The 19,634-nt window shown below is 35.5% G+C and overlaps 1 protein-coding gene across 1 annotated transcript; it reads right to left on the reverse strand.

The window, feature by feature from the left end:
• Window positions 1-2,846: 2,846 nt before the first annotated feature.
• On the reverse strand, window positions 2,847-18,597 carry rasef2 (RAS and EF-hand domain containing 2). Its single transcript, XM_083552671.1, has 17 exons — window positions 18,007-18,597; window positions 13,315-13,467; window positions 12,246-12,336; window positions 10,523-10,618; window positions 8,017-8,088; window positions 7,518-7,633; window positions 6,904-6,972; window positions 6,719-6,800; window positions 5,197-5,267; window positions 4,903-5,104; window positions 4,722-4,823; window positions 4,217-4,361; window positions 4,020-4,101; window positions 3,505-3,619; window positions 3,299-3,412; window positions 3,131-3,207; window positions 2,847-2,969 (listed from the first exon to the last, which is right to left on the reverse strand). Exons 1-17 carry the CDS (start codon window positions 18,315-18,317, stop codon window positions 2,867-2,869), a joined length of 2,001 nt encoding a protein of 666 aa, XP_083408797.1. The 5' UTR covers window positions 18,318-18,597; the 3' UTR covers window positions 2,847-2,866.
• Between the last annotated feature and the right edge of the window lie 1,037 nt (window positions 18,598-19,634).

The following is a 19,634-nucleotide window of genomic DNA, read 5'->3' on the forward strand; positions in this document are numbered from 1 at the left end:
CCCAGAGCAGACATTCCTTGATCATGTTTATATATCGCTTATTATTTGCATGATAGAGACTTAACCTGCATTTGTGGATAACACTGCAAACTGTATTCACTGACTGATTTCTAGAGGTGAGCACATGCATTGATTTCCATTACAGAATCATGCCTGCTTTGAGATTTCTCCTGATTCTCCAAAACTTTACCTAATATTATGTACTGTATATAAATAGATATTCAAAGTCTTTGCAACTTTATGTTGAAAGACATTATTCTGAAGTTGTTTTTATGAATCTTCAGAATTTTTGATTTTACACACTGGTGAACCTCTGCCCATCTTTACTCTGCCACTCCTAGATAACCTATACAGTATGTTACTGACCTGTTGCTAATTAACTCTCCAGTAAGACTTACTTTTCCAGCCTTTTTTTGCCATGCCTTAACCTTTGAGACAGTCATCAAATTAAAAATGATTATGATATGAATCTAAATGATAAAATCTATAAATTATTATATGAATACTTTTCCTTAAAATGGAACATTTCCTCAGTTTAAACTTTATTTTCTATGTTCTATTGTGAATAAAATTTTCAATTGCTAAAAAGGCCCAGCAGAGGTTGTACTTCCTTCGCCAACTGAGGAAATTTAACCTGCCACAGGAGCTGCTGAAACAATTCTACTCGGCCATCATTGAGTCTGTCCTGTGTACATCTGTAATTGCCTGGTTTGGTTCAGCTACCAAATCAGAAATTAAGAGGCTACAGCAGACGGTCAGGACTGCTGAGAGGATTATTGGTGGCCCACTGCCCAATCTCCAAGATCTTTACTCATCCAGAGTGGAGAAAAGGGCTAAGAAAATCACTCTGGACCCCACACACCCACTCTCTCTTCGAACTGTTGCCTTCTGGTCGGCGCTACAAAGCACTGCCCACCAGAACAGCGAGGCACAAAAACAGATATATTCCTGCAGGCTGTACTAGCATGAACAATGAAAATATTCATAACTGACATTTGTACATAAAATCCAGTGGTCCATTTGGAAACTGCACACTTTTAAATAACATCTGTACCTTTATTTAACAACATTTACTCTGTATATATTGCATTATTTATCTGTTTAACTGGTTTACTATTCTGTTACATTATGTCTGTACTTCTCCTGCACTGGAAGCTTCTGATGCCAAGTCAAATTTCTGTGTGTGTGTGTGTGTGTGTGTGTGTGTGTAAGCATACTTTGTTATAACGCTATTTCTGATTCTGAAATATGCAAATCATTTTGTATTTTTTTTTTCATAACTTTTTTTGGAATTGGAATTGTACATTAGCAATAAGTTGTGTGAAGAACCACCATCTTTTCTCTGCCAAATGCCCAGAAGAACATTTCAAATGTCTGTTTTGTTCTAACCCAATGTATTTTGCAAAAGATAGGAAAACAGCAGCAGAGAGAGAGTCCAAAAATACTGCTAACTCTCATCTCTATGCATCACCAAGCTGCCACAGAGTGCATGTGTGAACAGAAAAATGACTGACTGACTGACGTGTTTTTGGGGCAAGGTATTACAAGCACTATAGTTTGATTTAAGTAAAATAGCAAGAAAGCTTATTCTGCTGTTTAGCTGTATGGGAATCCAAATGACTTACTAATAGACTACAGTGACCCTTTTGCCTATAAACTTATGGCAGAACTTTTTTTTAGCTGCTTTAGTCAAATCAGCCCAGAAAATCATAGCAACAACTTGATGCTGCTAATCTTGGGTTGTGCGATTCATTCTTACAACTCTCACCATCACCTACCATACTAGTCCCATCCAGTAGCACCAGTTCCACTGACTTCCATCTTGCCAACTTACAATAGCACTCCAATTCCACATTAAATAAAAAAAATAAAATAAAAAAATGTTACACTTGTAAATGTGTACAAGACATTGACAATCCGCATTCTGACCAATTTTAGAGTCACAACCCTGTAGTGTCAGATCACCCAATAAATGATTAAAATATATTTTATTTAAAATAATCAAAAACATTTATACAAAATGTACATTTGGTATATAAAAAGGGAACAAATTTACAATAAACATTTATATAATCTAAAAAAAAATAAAAAAACAACAACTAAAAATTACTACAGCAGGTATACATATGACGAGAGAAAAGTGTGCATTAGACCATCATGCTAAGATCCAATTTTAAACCGAACACCACAATCCCTTCCACCACTGAATGGCAATAATTTAAAAAATATATATGTTATACCCATACATTTATATACGAACAGCTGGTAATAGATGCTGTTAACCAAGTAGACAATAATCTGGCAGCAACCCTCGCTTAAAATCATGCAGAAGTCAAGAGCTTCAGGTAAAGTTCACCAAAATCAGAATTTTAGGAAGTAATGCAATTCCTCTTCAAGCTTGGTTTAAAAAAATAAATAAATAAAAATAAAAATCACATTTCAACATGCAGAAAACTTTGAAATGTCAGATGGATGGACAAAAGCAACTGCCTGGTAGCCAAAACAAGGAATGTGAGGTTATAATAACGCTCACAAATATTAGGAAGGAAGGACAAAGTTGATGACAACACCTGCTTGTTTTAGCCGTCTTTTTAGATTATTTTCTGCTCTTCTTGGTTATTAAGAGTTCTGTGTAAACTCTAGACACATTGTTTGAATTTCCCCGGAAACCAGCCCATTTGATACAAACACCGATACCACAGTTAAAGGCTGAATCGATACCTGCATGAATGAGGCGGCGTACAGGTGACCTTATTAGGGAGTGTGTGGATATTAAATCGGTCAGATAGTGGATCTATATGCGGGAATTAAGTGCATATTAAGCCCTGTCCTTCATGTGGATCTGCTGTGTGATGAGCAGTCATGGTTAAAGTCCACAGCAGTTACTCAGTGCCTTTTTCCCACTGTTTAGGGTCAACTCAACTTGTGACACTGACTCCCTCCTCAGTTTGGTATGTTTTTTTATCTCTCTGGAGGAGGAAAAAAAAAAAAAAAGTTTAAAATTTCAGTTTTTTACTTAATTATTTAAAAGCAAACTGCACCTTATTTCCTTCCATTTATTATAAAATATTAAAAAATTTGTATAAAGCCTTAAATAGTCTTAAACGGGTCCCTTGAAACATCTGCTTACCTTGCTAAATGCAGAACCGCCTCCACTACATTGGTGCCCTCTTTGGCACTCGTCTCACAGAACAAGGCGTTGTAAGTCTGATGTCACACAAATTGGTTATTACAATAAATAAAAAATAATAAAAATAAAACAAGAACCATCTTTTAGTACAGAAAAAAGAAATCTCACCCTAGCAAGCTTTTCGCCATGGATGGGACTCACACAGTTCTTCACTTCCCTAGTCACTCTCAAGTCCACTTTATTTCCAATTAGACACAAGGGGATGCTGCCATTTGTGGATTCCTGAGATATTCACCACAACATCAGAACAAAAACAAGGAATTAACAGGGAAATGAAATAACGGTTTCACTAGATTCAAAGTCAGAGGGAGTACCTGAATCTGCTCAATCCACTCGCGAACATTCAAGAAGCTGCTCTCTGAAGTAACGTCATAAAGAAGTAGTACCCCATTAGCTTTGCGGAAGTACGATCTGGCAATACTGCGAAACCTGCTCAAATAGGAAATGGAAAAATCTACATTTAAACAGTGGATAAAAAATGGTCTCCAAATTCTTTTAAAAACTGCAGGTATTGTAATAAAAATAAATAAATAAATAAAAATCAGGCCAAGCTGAATTAATGTAAGATTCACCACTTTTAATAAAATGTATCAACAAAACTTAATAAAAGAAGAAAAGTCACATTATTTGTTGATGTGAAGTAAAATAAACTTGTGATGAGACCATGTGATGTTTGTTCAGGTTATTTATTTTTTTGGTTTGTGCTTTATGGTACTGACAAAGGTGTATTGTCCTCATCCTTGCAAGAAATGAAGTATGATGTTCAAAAATGTATAGCGAATGTTCACTTACAAATGCTGCAGCTGCTATCCCCTATTCTGTACATTACCTTTCCTGCCCAGCAGTGTCCCATATCTGAAGGTTTGTCTTTTCTCCATCCACAAGCATTTTCTTCATTTGAAAGTCAACGCCTACATCAAGAAGAATTAGCCTTGTTCTTATTTAATATTGCATTATAAATGTAGATTATTGAAAAAAAAATTATAATTGCATACTGAAATAAAGCTTGCTTGGGTACGCTCTTACCCAGTGTGGTCTGCATGTCTCCTCTGAACTCGTTTAGACTGAGACGCAGCAAGAAGCTGGATTTTCCAGACCCTGCATCCCCTGCCAGCACCAAGCGGTACATTGGAACAGATTCACCAGAATCAAACGCTTCCACTTCAGTTTGCTGCAAGTCATAGAATTTTATGAGATAACTGTACATATTAAGAAAAGATCCAAATTCTATTTGAAATTTCATAAGAAATTGCATATACAGTGGTGTGAAAAAGCGGATTTCTTTTTTTTTTTGCACTTTAATTGAACTCAGATCGAACTCAGGTGTGATGACAATTTTAACAGGGGGGCAAACACTAACACAGGGACATGTAGTTTTGGATTTTGTTTTCCCTCAATAATAAAAACTGCATGTTGTGTTCACTTGTATTCTCTTTTACTAATATTTAAATTAGTTTGATGATCTGAAACATTCAAGTGTGACAAACATGCTATTGTAATTTACTCCAAAATCCAAGGGTGCTCAAAATACCTTTGTAGGAAAAGCTGACAGTCGACGTCTCAGGGATGAGGTTAACAAGCTGACTCTGCTGGACGTCACGGACAAATTCATCTCAGACTTAAAATCTGACATCTGAAATTAAATGAGGACATTATATCAATCACTCTTTAAAAGCTCAACATGCTTCTGAATACCTGAAAGATGGGTTTACCTCGATTTCAGATGGAATAATTGAAGAGCTGTGATGAGTAGTATCATCAGAATCGTTGCTCTCATCACTATCATAATTGCAGCCCGACATCCTGTCTGTGTCTGTCTGTAAGGAAATGCCGCTGTCTAGATACTTCTCTGCCCAATGCTCCACAAGTGAGAGTTTCTCCTTGGATGGCATGCCGTCCTCCTCGTTAGCAAAGCTTGATTAGTAGAATACAATGACAGTTTTGGCACTCTTACGGAAAATGTATTCTGAAATGCAATATAAATATATAAATATAAAAGAAAATACCTGCTCTGATTTATTGTACTCTGCCACAGTGGCTTCAATCTCCTGGGTGGCATTTTGCTTTTTGAGGAAAGCTGAAAGAGTGTCATTCTCAATAAATGAACGCAGTTTCAAGAATTGTATTAATGCTACAGGCAAAACATGGACCTTTGAGATATTGTGAATATGATCCAAGACATTTAGTCCCCTGTAGACACTAGGACACTTGTGTATGCTATTGTCAGAACTAGATTAGAATACTGTAATTCTCTTATTTGCCATAGGTTGCTTCATAGGTTCTTCATTCAGTTTGCTATGCATGTTCCTAAATATTTTACTGTACACCTTTCTATTTTGGAGAGTTAATTATTGCATTTGTAACATTTCAGAGATGCCCGTATCTACAGAAACTTAGGTGAAGCAGCCCATCTAAATAAACATTAGTGTTAAGCTTGAACTGATGCTAAGACTCGGATTGAAATCTAGCTTGTAAGGATTCACCTCTTCTCCCCCGTCCTTCACTCTTTTCCTTTTAAAAATTAGATATTTACTGTATATTTAAAATGCTCCTGTTCTTTTTAAGTATTTTATTTAATGCTATATCCTTTGTGATTTGTCCTTCAGCTTTACTTAAATGTGAAATCTCTTCTTTCGGCTGCTACCATTAGGGGTCACCACAGCAGATCATCCGCCGCCATACTACTCTCCTCTACATCTGCCTCTTTCAACCCAACTACATGCATGTCTTCCCATACCATATCCATAAACCTCCGCCTTGGTCTTCCTCTTCCTCTTTCCTGGTGGCTCCATCCTCAACATTCTCCTACTGATATACCCCATCCCCCCTTTTTTTTTTTTTTATATACCTTTTCTGCACATGTCCAAACCATCTCAATCGGGCCTCCCTCATTTTGTCTCCAAAACGTCCTACATGCGCTGTCCCTCTAATAAACTAGTTTCTAATCCTGTCCACACTCGTCACTCCCAAAGAAAACCTCAACATCTTCAGCTCTGCTACCTCCAGCTCCACCTCCTGTCTTTTACTCAATGCCACTGTCTCTAAATCATACAACAAAGTAGAAAACATCTATTTTTAGAAAAAGCCTGCGGGCTACTCATGTGGTCCTTGCGGGCTACCTGGTGTTGGTGTACCATGTTGGTGACCCCTGCTCTAAACCATACAACATCGCGGATCTCACCACAGTCCTATAAACTTTCCCTTTCACTCCCACAGATATTCGAACACAAATCACTCTTACCACTCTTCTCCACCCACTCCACCCTGCCTGCACTCTTTTCTTCACTTCTCTAACACTCTCCATTACTTCAAATAATGACACTTGACCAATCTATTATAAATTAAATATGATATTTAAATAATAATTATAATAAAAAAATTATATTGGTCAGGTGTCAACATACTTTTGGCCAAATTATGTATATGATCAGAATCAATCATCTCCCAAATGTTTTGGCTCATATGCACCGTAAAGTAGCATTTTAACAATCTAAAAAACTAAAAAGAAAGCTGCATAGTCACACCTACCTGCTCTTTGGAAGAAAGACTGTCCTTGGCAAGAGCAGATCGTAACCCATCATTGCTATCAAACAAGTTTTTGTTCATTTCCCTGATAGAAGAGGCATTGGCAATAAGATTATAAACAGAAGTATTTCAAGAACAAATCATGACACATTTATCTGCAAATTATAGAACAAAATCATATTTCTCACTGGAGGAGTTCAAAATGTTCAGCGTAAGACTGGTACTGGATCACCATCTTTTTCAGTTCATTACTTTCACTGTAAGGAGAAAATGGAGAAGTTCTGCACAAGATAAAATAAATCAAATAAACCACTTATTTATCAATGAAAAACTAAAACATGAAATACTTGGATGTATTCACAGAATCTAAAATAAGGTCATAACTGAGTGAAACACTGAATTTTACTGAAATTCTCTCAGATAGACAAAGTGAATGCTAATAAGTTGACTGACAGGGAAAAGGGTGACAATCAATTCCCACTTTTGCTTATGTACTGGCACTATGAATTTAAGAAACGGAGCAATGAACTGAAATGATTAAAATTCAATTCTGCACAAATGGTGAGGCAGTGAAACGCAAATCGAAGTTGCCTAATTTTTTAAACAAACAGGGCATCAAAAGATTAAAATAAAAGGAGCAGTCAGGATTCTGGCCATCATTGCGGATATTTACACACTAGATGTATTAAACAATTAAAAAAAAAAAACCCACATCTTTTGCTTAAACCCACACATTTCTAATGTGACTAACAGTGTGTTTGTTAAAACCATAGTTTAGGCTTAATTAGTCTTAAAATCTTACCTTTCATGCTGAAGTTTTTCATCAGCATACGCATTTTTAAGTTTGTCCAACTCTACCTGCAGGACAGAGACGTTCATTTGGGCTTTCAAAAGAGATTTTCTGAAGTCCTCGTTTTCCTAGAATGAGAATGACCAGTAAGAATGTAGAAATTTAAGACAGTGAGTTGGAAAATTGCCTCTATAATATAAACATACCCCTGGTAAGCAAAAAAATTATTCGCTAGCTCATTCACCGAAAAAAATAATAATTCTCAGAATATAGCATAAAGTTTAAACACTGCTAGTATTCCAAGTAACATGAATGATTTTACAATGACCATTCGGAGAAACACAGACACACACGTTTGAATAAAACACGAATAATTTACTGATTGGTGCATCTACAATCGTTCAATTTAAAGCCCACCTAGTATGTACAAGTATTTATCTAGTATTACTCTAACATGCTGAATGTATAAATCATTTCCCAAACATTACATACATTTCCAACTTCCTCATACCTGAGTAACCTCTTGGATTTTCGTTCTTAATTTGATGACCTCTTCTTTGGGGTTGGTCAACTCTGCCTCCTCCTGGTAATAAAAAAAAAATTGAAAAGCTCAAAACAGAACTGTGCAAAATAAAAATAAACAAAAACATGAAATGCAATTAATAAACTGTTCCTCTTAAAACAGTGAAAACAAAAGCAAAATCTTCTCATGTTTACCAAATCCATAGTTAGACTTAACTGAATATGAATCACACCACAATATTTTATTTCACCATTATTACCGTTTGCCACAACTGGCAAGACTACAGCTACGAGTTTGAGCTTTACTTTCAAATGGGCGTCACAAACTGCGTAAAGATATTCAAACAAGTAACATTCTGTTACTTGGACAGAACGTTTGACTATTAATAGGCTGAGAAACTTTATCCCTATTACTTCCCCTTTGCTGCGAATGTGTCACATATTTGCCTTTGAATTAAGAAAGTTATTTTAAATACAGTATATTTCTATGTGCAGTGTACATCCAGATGTGAGGCTAACATTACATTTACAATCAGCTAACATTTGAAAAGTAAATACAGTCGTCCTCCGTTAAGCGCGGTAGTTACGTGCCAAAACCGACCGTGAGAAACAGATTTCCGCGATAAATGGACGCCACCACAAAATTATTATTAATATTTTTTTTTTTATTGTTTAAGCCATACACCATCCTCTTACACTTTTAAAACACCCACAGAAAACATTAGCAAAATATAGCAAGATGTGTAAATTCATAGAAATATCACATTTATAGTGAGTACTGTAGCATAGTACAGTACAGTAGCGTAGCCTATGCGTCGTTTTTCTGCTTGTTTATTGGTTGAAGTGTCCTATGACGTCCAAAAAGGGGGCTGAGTTCTTTATATTCTATTTTAATTTTTATTGGCTAAATCTGGTGACAGAGTCAACTCTGCCCTTTTTTAAATGTCAGAGGATACTACAATCAATAATAATTACTTAAAATTATATAAAAATAAGCTGAAACCTAAAGTTTTTTGTAATGCTACTAATTTCTTATAAACTGAGATATGGACCACTCGTGAAAAGGTAGTTATGTGCCAAACTGAAAATGGTGACAGAGATTCGAACTGTGATGAATTGAGGGACGATTGTATCTAGCATTTGTTTACCATTATTATGAGGAATATTTTTAAATTAAAGAAAAGATACAATAATTTTGACCTTGAACAGGCCTACAACTAAAATCTCTTGTAAAACTAATTGTAAAAAATAATGGAGACCCAGAGATCACTACTTGTATTTGGGAACTGGGAAACTAAATGCACAGACCTTTATCTACTAGACCTAAGTACATTGCAAGAAAACAGCTATGAATTCAGATCTGGATACTTTTGTAATGTGCACGATATAGTTCTTGGGTTTTTCTTCATCTTTGATTGTTTAATAGTCTAACTTTGAACTGAATTTGCTGGGCTGTCCAATCCTGGAAAGATTAGCAAATGTCTTAATGGTTCTCCAATTGTAAAATAGCAAATTTTAAGTTGTTTGGAGATGGCCTTATAACCCTTTCCAACCTGAAAAGCAGCCACAATTGCTGTTCTGAGGTAGTGGCTGTATGCATTTTGGCAAAAATTATTATTGTAATATATATTGTTATTTTTTTTTACAAAAGGCCACGGTTAGATTTCCCAAAGGCACCAATAATAGTGAAGGGCAATTTACTTGATTTATTTATAATTTTTTCAAATATTATTATTAATCCCTATCAATCAGTTGGGCTACTCAAGTTACAGGTTAGCGTGACGATAATAGAACACAGCCGCTTGCGAAATAGAGATGCCTCCCAAGTCACGGATGAAGGTAAAACATCACTTGGTAAGCAAATACTGTATAATCCTCAACTTGTAAAAATGTTAGTGTAATGAAGAGCTATTGTGTAAACTGTTTGTAATCTGGATCTGTTCAGTCCTGATTCGCGAGCATCAGGTTGTGCAGTCAGCTCGTTTATGATATTGTTGGATTTAATTAAAACAAACACTAAATCTAAAAGCAGCAAATTAGCATGGTTGTCAACTTGCCATCTCATTTAAAACAATACAAACGTTGATTTATAGCAAATTGGTTCACCTTGCATACTCAAATCGGTTTTTGTTTAATTTTTTTACAGAAAGAAACTAGTGAATATGTTGAAAGGAGAAATCCCCTATTTACTCAACAAGCAGCCACTATAAGCTTCATTAGAGATCAAAGCAAAATTAAAGATAGTTAAACTCAATGTGGCTTTTGCATTTTTTTTTTTTTTTTAAGTACACTTTTATACATAAATACCCTGAATTAGGGTTTCATGTAGGTAAAATAAGCAAAACATCTCATTACAAATTCGAGAGAGAGAGAGAAAATCTTCCATTTATTCGATTATCAAAATAATTGTTAGTTTCAGCACCAGTTCAAACAGATGTCATTTAAACAGAGCAAAGCATTTTCTGGCAAACAACTGAGCATTTAATTATTCTTACCTGTGCAAGCTTCTCTATTGCTGATTGTAAGTCTAGCAATTCAGTTTCATGCTTTAGCTGGAGCATTGCAATGGCCCCTTCCGTTTTCTTTTGCTCCTGGATGGATTCATTAAATGAAATTATTTAGGTCATCTGTTCAGACATTTCTCTCTTAAACCAAAATACATATATACAGAATACACAAACAGTAATCACAAAAGTGAGTACACCACATTTAATGTGCAGCTTGTATAGCAGTACAGATTTACTGCCCTGAAAATAAATTAACATACATTGTCAAAATAACTGGAAACAAAAGTGAGTACACGCTGAGTGAACATGTCAAAACTGTGTCCAAAGTGTCAATATTCTGCGTGAGCACCATTGTTATCCAGCACTGCCTTAATCCTCCTGGGCATGGAATTCACCAGAGCTGCACAGGTTGTTGTTGGGATCCTCTTCCACTCCTCCATAATGACATCATGGAGCTGCTGGATGTTAGACACATTGCACACTTCTCCATCTTTCACTTGAGGATGCCCCACAGGTATCCAATAGGGTTGGAGGTCTGGAGACATAATTGACCACTTAATCACCTTCACCTTTCTCAGCAAGGCAGTTGCTATTATGTTGGAAGGGAGGGCATCAAGTTCTTCTTCAGAAGGTCACAGTGCATACTGGAATCCATGTTTCCCCTCAATGAACTGCAGCTCCCTAGTACCAGCAGCACTCATACAGCCCCATCTGAGCTAAACAATTTATCTTTGTCTCATCATTCCACAGGACATGGTTCCAGTGACTCATAAATTTTGCTAAAGACAACCTGTCCAAGAGCATCTTTGTGGAGATCAACAATTCTAATTCTCAAATCTCTAAATCCTCAGAGTTCTTTGCCACGAGGTGCCATGTTGAACATCCAGTGGTCAGTATGAGAGAATTGTACACAAAGCAACTGTTAACTGCTCTATTACAGGATACACACATTTGTATGATCTTGTGAAGCAAATGAAAACAAACATGATTGATAGGACATGTGGCTTTGCATGGTTACACGACATACAGCTGTTATCATTTAGGGTGTACTCACTTTTGTTGCAGGCTATTTACCTAATAATAACTGTATGTTAGTTATTTTCAGAGGACAGTAAATCTGTACTGCTATACAAACTGCACACTGACTATTCTAAACTATGCCCATGGATCATTTCTATACTACTGTTCCTTAAGATGTACTTAAATTATTTTTGTGATATACTGTAAAACTATAAACAGAAATAGTGCAGACTGTACAGAAACATTGTAGGAAAAACAAGTTGCGAATCAATTCTTCCATTGGAAGCCTTGCAATGTTACCTTATAGGTGATTGCTATTGCATCCTATTTCATCCCTTTTAGCCACCATTATGTTATATTATCACACACACACTATATATATATATATATATATATATATATAATATATTACACACACACACACACACACACACACACACACACACACACACACACACACACACACACACACACACACACACACACACACACACACACACACACACACACACACACACACACACACACACACACACACACACACACACACACACACACACACACACACACCAAAATCTGCAAACTTTGGATGCACCCAATTATCTTTATTTTTTAAGTTTTTTTTTTTCTTTATGTCAGTGTAAATAAAGAAATAATTAACAAAGGCATATAAAACTCCACTTTAAATCACCTCCTCTCGGACAGTCAACTCTTTGTAATTTAGCTGCTGCTGTAAATCCTCCTCGATCTCTGATAATTGAGTGCTCACCATCTCCTCTGTCCTGTTATTAGAAAAGAGTAGACATAATAGCTGGTTATAAAGCAACCTTTAACGCCGCTCCAGTATACATACAATATTCTTAAGCACTTTATTACTGTATTTCTATCATAACTGATTAAAAGTCACAAGGTTGCTATAGTAGAAGCAAACTTTGGAGATATGGCATGACTGGAATGAGAGGGAGAATGACAGACACCCCATCTTTCTATGTCAGTCAGTGAAAACATAAATAAAAGTGCCAGAAGACATTTAAAAAACTTTGTAGATATAGGAGTTTTCATGGATGAGGTATAATCTTGAGATGTTTTGCAACTTTTGCTCTAAAGCAGGCAGAGAAAATTTGCAGGGAAACAATTTAAAAAAAAAAAAAAAAAAAAAAAAAACAGTAAGAAAACACTGCGATAGTCAAAAGCATAAAAATGCTCGTTATCACAATCACAAAAATCGTTGCACAGAAATTGGTGTGACAGGCAGACAGGATGACTGGAAGTAAGTGTTTCAAATTTTTCAAAGTTCATTCTTGGGTGGCACTTAATTTAGCGCCTGTTGTTTTTCTTATAGCAGCCAATGGCGCCTTAATTGATTTTCTTTTATTTATTTTTTGTCTGGAGCCCTGCACTGACTATAAAATAACAAATGAATTAACATGACTCACATACACAGACATACACAAACACACATCCACACAAATGCACACACAAACTCATCATAATTATTATTATTTTCGCCTAGAAAATTTGTTCAATATGGAGTTCATTATAAAAAAAAATAATAATTTATTATTTTTAAGATATGAAAACACCCACACGACAAAAAACATTAATAGCTAATTGCAGAGGTTGTCTTTCAAGTAACTTTTTCCCCCTGTCTCATGATTTTTTTTTTGTTCTGTGCAAATGCAGAACGAGATCAACATTATTCTACATTTCTTGTCGACGTACCCTTATTGGAGAATGCAAAGACCAATTGCACCACTCACCTTCTCAGACTAGACTCCAACTGATCAGTCTCCACCCGATGTTCTTTGCTCTCTGTCACTAGAACTTTAATCAGATCCTCATACTGCTGCAGCAGAAGCTTGTCAGAGGTTTCATGGATCTGCTCATAAAACTCACTCAACGGATCCCATAACCTAGCAACAAACAAAAGAAAAATAAACGTCCCTTAATGCAGACCTGGAAATGCAATTGCAAAATTCACAGTATATATGGACTACTGTATTTTTTCCTCCTCAATATTTAGGGTTTTAAAAAAAAAAAGAAAAAAAAAAGTGAGGACCCTTACTTAGCATGTCACATTGAAAGCTAAGAGAACTGTAGATTTTAAGATGCATCTTATGGATGGATTTAAGAGCAAGTTGACTCAAGAGTTAATACTCTGGCATTAGACCATGGTATGATTGACAATGGGAAATAGAAGTGGTTCAAGCAGGAATCACTGCAGATCTAAAGTAAGCTCCAGCTCAAATGCTTGAAAGACCCAAGACTTGAACTTTTAAAGTGACTAACATTTCTTGACTAAAAGGGCGAGTCAGTCAAATAAAGCTCAGTAGGAAGAAACTAAGGCCACAGAGCTTCAGTACTTATATGGATCTAACATGCAATAAAAACCCAGCCAATAGGAAAGATACTCAAAAACGTGAATCATAAAATGGGCACAAAAATACTAATGAAAGAGTGAGTTATAATCTACAGAGAATTTAGACAGACTCTTCAGTGACCAAAGGGGCACAGTGAAGATAAACTTCACACAATTAATTACATTTGATTTGACCACCACCAGCGTTCAACGTTCAACAACAGACACAGATAAAACAGTGTTACAGAAAAGAGGGTAAGAGAGAAATGACATTTTTTCTACCTCCAGGTTTATTGCCACCTTTGCAGAACCATCAGCATATACTCCAATATGATCCAGAAGCCAGCAGAAATGTGGTTTAATGCAAATGCTGAAAGGTCTGATGCTTTTAGGTTTACTCTCATACAAATGAGTTTTGGGGATAGAAGACTAAAGTAAGCTGGGGTTTTGTTTTGTTTGTGGTCCATTTTGAAGTGATAGTTCATTGGCTTGATATATAAACTCTACATTGGTAAAGTTCTGAAAGTTCCCAATGTGAGCTCTAATCCCTGCGTCAAGCATCTGGGTATACTTTATGGTTTGTTGGCTAAACAATAATTCAAAATGCTCCCCATTTCGTTTTGTCCAGTATGGGAAAAAAAAATTTAATCATCAAATTGAAGGCCTAAGAACATGGGTTCCTTATTGACTTTTAGGGGGGTTTCATTAATAAAAAGTTTGTTTTAGAAAATCTGAAACCATTTTCAGCTGACCACCGGTTTATCCTGTAAATAAACAGTAGTTGCCTTCCAATTGTACTGAAATAGCTACTTGCCAAGAATTTGGAAATAAAAATGGGTTATCATCCTCTAAAGCAGATTTGATCAAGGATATTCCTAGATACTATACCTTCAATTTGTAACAAAAGCTTTATCCTATTTAAAAAAAAAAAAAAAAAGAGAGACAGACATATGATTCTAACCTAATCAAATGATATCATGAGAATTACTGAATGATAATGTTCATTTTCCAGAAGTCCAAAAGTTAAAAATACCCAAGATGATTTCTTTAGGAATTGATGATTTTTATATGAGCCAAAGGCAATATAATGAACATTTTATAGCTTTTAATGATCCATCTTGAAGGCTTAAATCCTTGTTATTAGAGCAGACATTAGTGGTACACTTTCCTGTTCTCGTATTGATCAGAATTCAGGGTGGTAGTTTCCTTCTGACGAGTCCATTTCAAAGGCTTCTGCTATTGCGTTTCTTATGCATTTTCTTGGTCTGAATAGCGCCTTTATTTTTCCTGATATGTTGTACGTGCATAGGATCCACTTCCCATGCTCTTCATCCTGCAAACCATGTTCTAGAGCCTATTCATAGAAGTGTAGCATATTAGGCTAAATACAAAATCATCTTCAGGATTGTTTCTTTGCTTCATTGATAATTCTATGTGCCATACAAGTTCTAGGACTAGTTAGGTTTGCAGATTTTTATTAAAAGGTCTTTTTTACGTTGCTTCTTAAACCACTGATTGGCCTTCTGGTGTGATCTGGTTAATGTCTTTGGAATTCTCATCTGATACAGGTAAGTGAATTTAAAATAGAGGAAGAAAATTGTAATTTGGCAATGGAATTTCATGTTTTCCCCCAATCTATTTTTCAAAACAATTTCTGCTGAATCTTTACCCTTGGGGAAAATAATTCTTCCTCATGCTATTGGAATGGTGCATTCCAATTGGGCTAAGCAGCCCCTACTTGCTTTTTAACTTTTATGATGTGAATTGACCTTGGTTTGTTGTTCTTAAACTGGTATCTATTTATGGAAGTTGAATGGCTGCATTGGCTTCATCAGAAAATTGCTCCCATCAGTATAAACTTCTGTGATGTAGTTTACCTTTTGACCATTTTCATTTTTTTTTTTTGCATCAATAATTTTTCCTTCTGCTGCATTTTCATTTACTTAAAAACTCGTTTTCCCATCTAAATATTTATATATACACACCACATACCTGCATGAGTTCAGACAAAGTTACTCTTTTGTAAAATAGTTTTCACTATTTATTCCAACTTTGATGGAAATATCAGAGCGCCTGGCAGAAACAATGGAGCTGAAGTCACCTTGGTACAATATTCTGTGAAAATGTTTTGTTTTATTTGCAGAATCTCTTTTTTAAAGAGAGGAATAGTACATAAAAACAGAAAAATGTGGGGAAAATGTCAGGAAAGTAATTTACTTTATAATAAGATAAAGATTAGAAATGTATGATTCTCCTAGATAGAACACTTTACATGTATACTTTACTGCTTGTTACATCTATAAAATAAACATTAAGAAACACTATTTTTAAAGACTTGTAACAGCAGTCCATAAAAACAACAGATTCAAAGTGAAAAGCACTTTAAATAGCAACGGTTAAGGCTATGATAGAGCTGCAAACAAGAATGAAAGCCAACAGGGTTTTCAATTCTAAACCAGAATAACATGTGTAAGATATACTTATAGCCCTTAAAGTCAGTGACATTTACACAGATTTTCCCATCCTGAAAAAGCTTCTCATACACATACATCAACAGTGACAACTGCAAGTAGTGTTTTGCTGAAATAAAAATAATAAAGACCAACTTCTACAACAGGCTCGGTTATCTACTGAGAGGGACTACCCTATAGAGGTCATTAACACACACACACACACACACACACACACACCCCAAAACAAAGAATTATATTTTCTTATTTGATACTGCCTTTTCTTATATTTAGAAAAAGTATTGGGTTGTAAATAGATGAACAGTTTAACAAGCACTTAAATAGTCTGATTTCATTAAAGCCAATGTATTAAGGAGATAATAATCTTAACTGTGAACTCCTTGACCACATTCATTTGGTTTGCTGGAGCTGGTGGACCCCCTCCTTGTACAGAAAGCACCCTTGGAATATTTTATCCTCTTGACAATTACAGAAAACCACTTGCGATGATCATCCTATTTTGTGTTATCTTGTAATAAAAAAGTGGCAATAAAAAAAGGGGGGGGGGGTTTCCTCTGGTTTATTGTTTTCGGGAACACAGGCTGGAATAAAACCTTAAATATCATCCTTAAACATTAATAGTTTCTAGCTCATCACTTATGTGCTTATTCCAATCACCACATTGTCCGTGTAAAGCTGCTTTGAGACAATGTTCATTGTTAAAATCGCTATACAAATAAAAATGAATTAAATTGAATATTCTTATGCCATAAATACTCTTAAAGCAGGTTAATATTCTATAAATATTTCTAAATCGTCCCCTAGGACTGCATTTTTACATATAGTGAATAGTCCAAATAAGTTTCCAGGAAGGTCCCATCATAGAATCAAAAGCATTTCCAAAAGTTTTTCCCACAGGCCTTCCAGACAGGTCATTACCATCCTATAAACACATTTTACGGTGAGGCTACAGGACATAACGTAAACACTTTTTGGTAGAAAAGGCAATGCTTTATTTTGTGTCAAGCACTGAAACTAATTTCAAAAACACAGAAAAAAAAAAAAAAAAAAAAAAAGACATTTACTGCACTGGTTTCAGTCTGATTCACATCTCCGGACACAAAGTAGAGTATAAATGTTGAGAACCTTCATAGCAAAAAAATGTGTTTTTATACCACCATTTAGACAACAAAACTCCACTGATTGAGAATGTGTGTGCGTTGTGTAGCACTTTGGCCTTTTTTATGAAGGTATTTTGCCATTTAATTTCATACCATGTTTTATGGAGCAATTTGCCTTTTTTTTTAATTATTATTCAATTGAGTTGTTTGACAATATATAAAAAAATAAATAAAAGTATTTAAAAAAATTATAGTAATAAAATATACATGCATACTAAAACCAAACAAAGCATTAAATCAGTGTTGTGTAATACTATGATTTATGTTATTTAACACTTAAAAAGCGTGAGTTTACCGAATTGAACACACCAACATTATTGATAACAGGAAAGTAAAAAAAAATTTTGAAATATTATACATAATATAAATAAATTTAAAATTTCTGCAGCTCGAGACCATTGACGTTATAAAAACGTATATAATATTTGTAAGAAACTCAAACTCAAATTCAGGGAAACTCACCTGCCCAAATAGTAGGCCACATCTCCATCCAAAGTATTTTCAAACTCATCCCAAGCACTCGCTCGACTTTCTCCAATGTGTTCCAACGCGGCCAGATTCATGCTTCCAGACGCTTCGTGGAAACTCGAACAGAAATCGGTGTAATTAATACAGCCGTCTCCATCCACATCAAACCTTCGGAATAAAGTCCTTATCTCCCCGTCAGGAACACTGAGCTCTCGGCAAACCTCACTGAAATCCTCGTACTCGATTCTTCCCGATTTGTTAACATCGCAGGCGGAAAACAACTTACGAAGGTCTGCCATATCCATGTATCTACAGTAAGAGTTATAAAACGTACATGCCAGATATCAAAACTCTTCCAGATTTTTTTCTTTTCAGGATGAACCCAGCAGAACTTTCTGACACGCACTGGTGAACTGTGACTGAGGGCGTGGAGAAAGACTTCTACAGCAAAAGCCTATTTGGCCTCATTCATGAAATGTCTGGATATATAAGCGAATTCAGCGTAATACTGCGTGTAAAACTCTCCTCTAGATTCATAAAGGCTACGCAAACTTTAGATTTGTTAGTTACGAATCCTTTATAAATAAGGTTCACGCTTGTTCAACAATTGGCGTAATCTCCGCCCATGAGTTACACCTGACTACCACATTAGGATTCCATCACCTCTATAGATGAGAGGCTCAACTTTTCCAGATTGAAGAAGATTGTTTAATCGGAAAAGTGGGGAGCACAGATTTACTCAGTGCCAAATCGAGAAAAAAGAGAAAAAAAAAGAGCTTGGTCAGCAAATTAAGAATGCTTTCCTGGACGTGGGATATGTTCAATACTAAGTTTAAAAACGCATTCAGTTCAACCAAAGGTGACCACAATTATTTATTGATGATTTAATAATAAATAAAAAAAATCACAGTGAAAATTTACAGCACATTGACATTTTTTTGCATCTCCCAAAAATGTGATGTTCTTATTTGTTTTTTTATATTATATATTAGTATGGAAAATATGATTAATGTGCACCAGAAACATTGAAGGTGGGAATTGCCAGATTAGCTAAGAAGAATCTCTTCAACATGAGGCTGCCATCACCATTAATCACTATAAAGATGGTGTGTTTTACGATATGGGAAATGTTAGGTTTGTGCAACAAACACCAGTTTAAGTTGTGGTCAAAAATCTTTATCATCTGACCACAAAACCTTCTTCTTACTGCAGCTGGCCTTACTGACCAGCTCCAGACATGCTTTTAAAGACACTTTTTGAGCAATTTTTTTATGCAGTGCAGTTAATATGGCTGACTGGTGCATTTATTACGCAGTGATCTGATCTCTGTAGTGTCTGCGATTGTTGGCCTCTCGGTGGCTTCTCTTACCAGTTTCCTTCTTGTTAGAGCTTTGAGTTTTGTTGCAACGCTGCACACTGGGATATCCAAACATTTAGATATATTTTATTCTTTATAAATATATTCCCTATATTTAATTTATGCATTTTTATTGCCCTATCTCTAACTTCTGTGGAGTGTTCTTTGGTCTTCATTTTCCTTCAGATACATAGCCTGACCTTTTAACAATTGGGTTTTCATCTAGAAAATGTGATCGATAACTTTAATGATGTAAAGATAGATT

This window comes from Silurus aristotelis (genome assembly GCF_946808225.1).
Source record: "Silurus aristotelis genome assembly, chromosome: 10".
NCBI lineage: Eukaryota > Metazoa > Chordata > Actinopteri > Siluriformes > Siluridae > Silurus > Silurus aristotelis.

Excerpts from the sequence above, each read along its gene's own strand:
- rasef2 (XM_083552671.1), bottom strand. The coding sequence starts at position 18,317 with ATGGATATGGCAGACCTTCGTAAGTTGTTTTCCGCCTGCGATGTTAAC. Across the intron at positions 12,337-13,314 it reads TTGGAGTCTAGTCTGAGAAG|GACAGAGGAGATGGTGAGCA; the intron begins GTGAGTGGTGCA and ends TTCTAATAACAG. Across the intron at positions 3,620-4,019 it reads GACACTGCTGGGCAGGAAAG|GTTTCGCAGTATTGCCAGAT; the intron begins GTAATGTACAGA and ends CTATTTGAGCAG.